Source organism: Eucalyptus grandis, chromosome 4, assembly GCF_016545825.1.
Source record: "Eucalyptus grandis isolate ANBG69807.140 chromosome 4, ASM1654582v1, whole genome shotgun sequence".
In the NCBI taxonomy this organism is placed as follows: Eukaryota; Viridiplantae; Streptophyta; class Magnoliopsida; order Myrtales; family Myrtaceae; genus Eucalyptus; species Eucalyptus grandis.
In genome coordinates, this window is record NC_052615.1 from 1,732,671 (window position 1) to 1,740,956 (window position 8,286).

General features: G+C 43.5%; 1 protein-coding gene across 1 annotated transcript; it reads right to left on the reverse strand.

Moving 5' to 3' along the window:
- Positions 1 to 4,577: 4,577 nt before the first annotated feature.
- On the reverse strand, positions 4,578 to 6,730 carry LOC104440649 (berberine bridge enzyme-like 15). The gene has a single exon (XM_010053572.3). It carries the CDS (start codon positions 6,663 to 6,665, stop codon positions 5,037 to 5,039), a length of 1,629 nt encoding a protein of 542 aa, XP_010051874.1. The 5' UTR covers positions 6,666 to 6,730; the 3' UTR covers positions 4,578 to 5,036.
- Between the last annotated feature and the right edge of the window lie 1,556 nt (positions 6,731 to 8,286).

Sequence of the window (8,286 nt, forward strand, 5' to 3'; positions counted from 1 at the left end):
TTATAATATAATTATAATATTAATATATTTTAAAAAAGACCCGGGTTGTCCACTCGAGACCTGTTGTGGGCCAAACTCGGATTTTTCTTATAAAGAAAAACAATATCGATTTTGGCCCACTTCGTGACAAATTTCAGCCCAACAGCAAACCAGCCCATGCGCACAATTCGGCCCAGGCGGTACCTTACCCGGAAATAGGGAAACTGGGTCGAACGGACTTGCGAATCAACCCGGTTCTCGGCTTCCTCTCCCCTTCGTTCACTCACAACACTAGTGAGGGGGACTGAAGTGTCACCGGCGACGACAGCAGCGACGGCGGCCACAACGGCGGTGACGACAAGCTAGACGGCGACGACGTGACCAACGGCGATGACAAAACGGTTACGAGGATGGCGAGGATGAGCGAGGACGGGTCTGTGCTGGTGTGGTCAGCGGCGACACGATTTGAAGGGGGGAAATGCGACGGCGACGATGCGAGCGAGCACGGCCTTTACCTGTTCGCAACGAGGGCACGACAAGGCGACTGTGGGGACATCTTCGTCGGGTGGTGAGCAGCAACGGCGATCTGGTGCAGCGGCGACGTCGGGGCGTCGAAAGCAGTGGCGATCCGGTGCAGTGACGGCGTTGGGGTGGTTGGGAGTGTTTGGTTTGGCGCAGGGATGGCGTCAGGCAACATTGACGGCACCTCCTTTCTTCTCGAATCCGACCTTCCCTCCTCTGATTCTTCTCTCACTCAGCCCCTTCACCCGCTCGGATCTCTCTCCCTCGGGCTCGCTTGCCGCCGGCCTCCCCCGAAGTCTCTCGGAGGGAGGTCGTTCGAGCTTCACGACCCGATCTCTTGCGTGCTCGCTCTTTGATTATCCCTGAAATCTCTCAAAGGAAGATCTCCGAGTTCGCCGTGCCTTTCGACGAAGCTTGTGGCCTGCTATTTATAGGCGAGGGGGATGGCCAGTCGATGAAGCTTCGACCGCAGGTCTTCGCGCACCGAACGGCTTCTACTGGCCGAATCGGTGTCCCATCTAGGCATATCCAACGTGCTCGGCATTGAAGGTAGCCATTAATGGCGCCTAAGATCTATCATCTCTAGCCGACGTCGGCCTACTCTCCTCGGCCGTAGGTTGTCTTTCTGCGTGTGAGTTGCAAAGGTGTAGGGGAAGAAGAGGGAAGAAGGAAGAAGGAAGAAGAAGAAGAGAGAGGGGCTGGGCTGGTTTGCACGGGCCGGGCCATGGGGCTTGTGCGAGAGAAAAAAGAGGGGAGGGGCTGGGCTTGGAGGCCCAATCACGATGGCTACTATTTTTCTTCTTTTTTTGTTTTGTTGTTTTCTCTTGTTATTTATTATTTATTATCTAAAAAAGGAAATAAAAGAAATTAAGACCTTATTAACAACCTAATCAAAAATTAGGTGTCAACAAATCCCAAAATTTTTTGGGGTTGTACCAAGTGTATTTCTATTCTTGGAATATAAATTTTTTATAATTACCAAACGTTTTAAAATATTCAAAAACTGTTTCCGAGGAAAAAAAAAAAGTGTTTCTAAAAAGAAACTATTTTCGAGAACAAAAATGTTATCATAAATCACTCTAGAGACAAGAATCTTTGTAAAAGTTCCACTTAAAGAATCGAGAAATTCTTAAGCCTTTGCCACCATTAGCTTTTTGCATCTTTCTTCATATAGAGAATTGTTGTAGAGATCTTGATGATTTCATTATTTACTTGACATCTTCGGCTGGGGCTGTCTGGAGGGGAAATGAATTCTAGACAAAGAGCCTTTTGGTCCGCTTCTTCTTCTTCTCGAGTATTTCCCTCTCAAGGAGCGGGGAAAATTGAACCCTAGACTGCGCAGGAGAAAAGCGACATGGGTTGCTCCGGCCCCACATATCGGATCTTTTAAAAAACCGTCTTCCCGCTCTCTCTGTTTGCTTCTCTATTTGTTCTTCGTTATTGAGAAAATGTTGTTGCTCTGTTCTGCCCATTTCTCTCATCACGACTTGGCCCCTCTCTCTCCCCTCTTTACAATTCCGCTCCTCTCTCTAATCTGCTCTCTTTACCACTCCACTATTCTCTCTAATCGTTCGACGAATCACGCTGCCCTGTCCGCCTCCAACGAAGAGTTCCTCCTCCGGTCTTGCTCCCTGAAGTAACTGCCACCATGAGCAACGTGAAGGAGAACTTTAACATGACCGCTTTCACTTCTCATAACTTGCAGCTCATTGGACTTTGGTTTCGCTGATTTTGTCTTCTTATTTTGAGCTTATGATGTGACTCTCAACGATGAAAATTGAGCTGACCTCGTTAATGCTCTCAATGAGCGCATATTTCAAAAGATTTGTTCGTTGAGCTAAATCCAAATTCTTGTCTTTGATCTACCGCAGATCGTCTTTGAGTCGCTTGAATTCTAATGCTCTTTGGCTATGGATTCTGTAGAAATATCGCCTTTGACGTGTTCAGGTTGTTGTCATGGCCGTAGCAATGGTCAATTTTCAGCTAGTAGTACTTGGTTTCGCAATGTTAAGCATAAATATGATGAGCTGCTGGGGAATAGAAGATTTTTCGGAACAAGAATCTGGATTTAGCTCGATGAACGACTCTTTTGAAATACACGCTCATTGAGAACATTAATGATGTTAGCTTGATTTTCGTCGTTGAGAGCTATGCAAACTGAGGAAAAGCAATCACATTGTAAGCTCAAAACAAGAACACAAGATCAACAAAACTAGAGTCCAGTGAGCCGACAAGTTACGAGTAGTGAGATTAACCATGTTGGAGTTTTCTTACGGTTTGCTCATGATGGCGGCTGCTTTGGGGAGCGAGACTAGAGGAGGAGCTTTTTGTTGGAGGCAGTGGAGGCGGAGGCGGACGGAGCGGCATGATTTGTCGGACGATTAGAGAGAATAGCAGAGTCGTGAATAGAGCAGAGTAGAGAGAGGAGCGGAATTGTAAAGAGGAGAGGGAAAGAGAGAGGGAGAGAGGGAGGGGCCGAGTCGTGATGAGAGAAGTGGGTAGAACAGAGCGACGACTTTTTCTCAATAAAGAACAAACAGAGAGGGGGAAGACGGTTTTTTAAAAGATCTGACATGGGGGCCGAAGCAACCCATGTCGCTGTTTGGAGAACAAACACGATTCAGCCATACCAGATGCGCATAGCATCTGGACCGACACCACACAAACTTTAAGCAGGTCATTAACAAAGGCATGGAGCCTAAAAAAAGAAAAGAAAGCATTGAATACCAGATGCGTATTTACCGCAGCCGTACTAAAGAGGAATTTGCAAGTATGTGTAGTTAGCTTTGCAAATTTTTGGGATGGGAAGCCTAAAAGGGCATATGATAACAAAGTGAAACTATGAAGAGGGCAATAGCATGACCATGATGGGTCGCCATTTTGTCTTCCTTTCTACCATTCCGATGCGTGTCATTGTTTTATGGAAAAAGTATGTTCTGCCAAAAAAATGTAAAGAATAACGCTTATATCATTTATAAAAATAAATGAATAAAATTTTTTTAGTATTCACAAAAATATGTAAGTAAAAATTATTATCGATAATAAAATATTTTTTATTGATTAAATATTTAAAGTGATATAAGTGATCATTTTAAAAAATATATATTTAAAATTATTTATTATTTATGAAATAAATAAAGGTTAATTTTTTCCTTTTTAATGCCAAAAGACTCTCGCTGTCGCGCGCTCTCTCTCTCTCTCACCAGTTGTTATCTTAAAACCTACACGTCATTGAAGACTGCATGTCTTGTCATATGCTAGTCGAGAAATATATTGGTCGAGAGAAAAGTTACTGAAAACTGAGTTACTGAACGGACACAGCCTTGATGTTTCTAGACACCGAAAAGTCTGAAAAAGGTGGCTCATGAAGCTTGTCCATCTCCCTTTCTCAATCCAAAGCTCCAGTAATCTTTTTCTTACAAAATTCTTTTCCCAAGTAATCTTGCTATTGTTGCTAACCGATACTGGATCTCCGACCTACCGCTTCCATTGGTGTAAGATGAATTCTGGTCAATAAGTTCAACTAACCTGATTCAATCTTTCTAATGTCGACGTCGAAGCTATCAAGAAAAATAATACTTCAATTCGATGTGCTGACAATTATTGCAATTTCGATGTATTGAGGCTGTGAAGACCATGATGTCTAAAGGAGGAAGTTGTTGATATTGGCAAACCGTTTATATGTTAGCATGGGGATTGTTGCAGCTTAGTATTCTAATAATTTTTTTATTGTCTACTCCTCAAATTTTCCTAATATTTTTAATTGTACTTTTATTTTTAACATTATTCTGTTAAGTTGAGCGAAAATCAATCTTAAAGATATTTATTTATCGAAAAAATGAGAAACTTTACATATTTTTCAAGATTGGGCTCCTGATGTCCTTTGAGAGAAGAAGAAGGATGATTAGCAGTAGTTTCAGAAGAATTTTTTCTTTTCGTCATGACAGTTATTAACAATGTTCTTATCATAGTTTTATGATATCTTAAATTATTGAAATTCTCTCCCGCGTAGAGCCTGGACTTTCGCTACATAACTCAAGTCCGCTCATGAATTCGATCATTTTGTAGATTCAGTCTCATGAATGTTTTTTATATAAACTAATTTAGCCCATGTGATGCACATGATCAACGTTACTTCTAAAAAGTACTACAACAAATGACTTCGTGCCCTAGCCAAAAAACAAGACAAAAACCTTAAGCAGACATTGCCTTGACTTAGTCCACTAGACCAAGTCGAACAGGAGGACTCAATACTAGATTCTATTAAAGCAAGCCCCTATGCAATTTATAAGATGTAATTATTTCTATCCACCACATTACCCCCACTAGTCTACAAGCCCCAACCACTTTGGACAGCGACATATGTGGTGGAACTACATAGAAAAATGCTGCAACAGGAGCACACGTTCAAAGTGCGAGCAACTCATCCTTAGTATTTTGACTTAGGCCCATTAATCATTAATGCTACTAAACATGACGATCCCACTGCCATAATCAAGTGGTACTCAATCAAGTCCACAACTTCGATGCTCCTACTAACCATTCTTCTTCCTCCCGGGAATCACTGGGATGCTCTGCTCATGCCAGAAAAAGTTGTCAGGATCAAATCTGCTTTTTATTTTGGCCAACCTGTAGAAATTGCCCTTGTAGTACTTGGATCCCCATGAGCTCGCTTCCGCGAAGGTGGTGTTTCTCCTCCTGTTCATCCCAAGGTCAAGGTCCCTGTAATTCACATAAGCCTCTCTGGGGGACTTGGACACATAAGGGGTCATGTAATTGTAGAGCTTCCTGACCCAGTCCATGTGCTTTGATGGGTCTTTGTCCCCATCTTGCCAAGAGGCCACGTACTGAATCTTGAAGATTGTGCCACTCCTGTGAGGGAAGGGGGTCTGTGACTCAGGCACTCTGCTCATCATCCCTCCGTAGGGGGTCCAAATCATGTACGGGTTCTCGTCCAGCAAGTACCTATTCCAAAGACCCAAGAGTGCAGCCTCAGGGATGGGCGCTCTCACGAAGTCTGACTTGGCCTTGAAGTAGTTCTTGAACAGGGACTTGCCTTGCAGGAGGACCTCCGGCGGGGTCGATGTCCCGTTTGGGAAGCCGGCTATGTAGAGGACCGCGCCGATCCAGCTTGTTTGGGTACAGTCATTCCTAGTCAGGCCCAGCTCAGGGAAGCTCTTGCCCATGACCTGGATGAGCCTGTCCACATCTCCCAAGAACAGGGCGTTGTATGAGGTTGTGACCGTCCTCTTCCCCTTTGGATCTCCACTGGCTGATTTAATTATCACCCTGATGAAGAGATCCTCATCAAGCTTGTCAACCACCTGCTGCCATTTGTATAGGATTCTTGTTGCACCTTGTTCCAATGTCTTCGTAACGGTAAAAACTGTCACCTTTTCTGGGACTGGGACAAGCTTGAGTTTCCAAGCAAGGATGACCCCGAAGCTCCCACCGCCGGCCCCACGGATGGCCCAGAAGAGGTCCTCCCCCATCGCCGTGCGGTCAAGTGTTCTCCCCTGCGCGTCCACGATCCGGGCGTCGAGCACGTTGTCCGCTGCCAGGCCGTATTTCCTCATCATTGACCCATACGCACCCCCAGTGATGTGGCCGCCGATGCCCAGGCTCGAGCATACGCCGGCCGGGAAGCCGTGGATGCTGCTCTTCTCAGCAATCCAGTAGTACAATTCTCCCGTGGTGGCTCCCGCCTGCACCCATGCCGTGCTCTCCTGCGTGTTCACATCGACGGCTCGGAGCTGTGCCATGTCAATCACAATGAACGGGCTCTCAATCTCTGACACGTAGGATGCACCCTCGTAGTCGTGGCCCCCGCTCCGGACCCTGAGGTGGATGCCGAGTCTGTTCGAGCAAGCAACGGCGACTTGCGCGTGAGGCTCGGTGAGCGGCGTGAAGATGAACTCAGGCTTCGGCATGGAAGGGACTAAGTACCTGAGGTTCTGAGCTGAAGATTGAAGGATGGAATTAAAGGAAGATGAGTTGTCAGGGGTGTAGAACAAGGAGGTTGGAATGGAGAGCGTGTTGTTAAGAGACGACATGCACTGCAAAAACGATTGTTGAATCGGAATTGAAGGGGAAGATGCATGCGAGTCTATTGAGAAAAGGACTAGAAGAAAAATTGAAAATATGGTGAAGAACGAGGAGGCCATTCTTCTTGTTAGTTCTTTTTGTTCTGTGATTGCCTCTGTATGTGCGCTCCGGGCATGAATGAACTCTTATAGATGATGCGGCTCAAGGCCAACGTGTGTTTTGTCTAATGCAGACGTCATTTTACGCTGCTAGGGTTCAATTTTTGTTGATTGGTCTGCCGGTCTCCTTCAAGTAATTAGTGATGGAATTGCTTCTAGGCATGAATGAACTCTTATCGATGATGCAGCTCAAGGCCAACGTGTGATTTGTCTAATGCAGACGTCATTTTACGCTGCTGGGGTTCACTTTTTGTTGATTGGTCTGCCGGTCTTCTTCAAGTAAATAGTGACGGAATTGCTTCTAGCCATCTTCTGTCAATCAAGTTAGCTACGATACAAATCAATTTAATTCACATTATCACTTTCAGAAAAACAAGAATTGGCCGCTTTTTACAGTAATTATAACTCATACTGCTAGTGTTATACAACGGCCTTATACATAATGGACTTAAAAATATGGATAACTATAATCGTCAAATAAATAATAGATAAGGCCGCTTGGGCAACATTTTCTTCATAATATACCTTAATTATCTTTTTTTAAGTGGTGATAAATATGCCCACCACGCCCACCACATAGCAATCTTTCAAACACATTTACATCCATTCTCTAGTCATGACACTAATCGATTACATGTATAGATCTATTCATGTGACATGTCAATTTTACTTTATTTTGTTTTAATACTTATAAAATTTTTACTAATATACCTTTTTAGACTAGTTAAAGCAAATATGATATTTGCTCTTAGATTCTTGCTAGTTGCGTGCTCAGAAGAACTATTTTCTACACTTAATATGCACCGGACGCCTTGTTTTCCCATCGAAGTCTGTTTGGGAGAGCTTTGGAAAATAGCTTGAGTTACTAAAGTTCCTTGAACAAAAATTTTGAACCTTGATAGAGATTTTCTAGAAAAATTCGGATTCAAACTTGCTTTGAAAATGCTGAAAATTCAAAGCATGATAGCCTACTTTTGCAATCGAACATTTTCGAAAGGAAATCTGCCCCTTAAAAAAGTGTTTTATTTTCCAATTCTGCCCCTGAAAGCCTTCTCCACATCTGCCCTTGTTTCACATACGGTCCGAATTTGCATTCACACTGAAAAAAGAGACAGGCGATGATAAGTAATAAGGAGGGGTGTGAAAAACCGAACTGAAAATTGAGTTGAAACTAAATTTTGTCATTTTGGATTTGGTTTGTAATAAAAAAGAAATAATCAAATTATTTTCAGTTTAATAGTTTGAATTTGGTTAAATGAATGGAACCAAACTGAAAACATGCACTGATTGATCTAGTTTTGTGACTCTTGTGCCTCATTTTTGTTGAGTGAGTTTGAGCAGGGCAAGAAAAAGAAAAAAAACCAAAAAAGTGAGCCAAACTAAGCCAAGTCTTTGATTCAGTTCAAAACTAATGAATACTCGAACTATTAACACCCCTAGCAATAACCACTTATTTTGGTGAACGTAGGGCCACACGAGGATTGGCTGACACAAATCTAGTCCACTTTCTAGAAATTCCAATGGGACAAGACTTATCGAGGATTCGGTCATCAATCCCATCAGGCACAATCTCATGATGGAT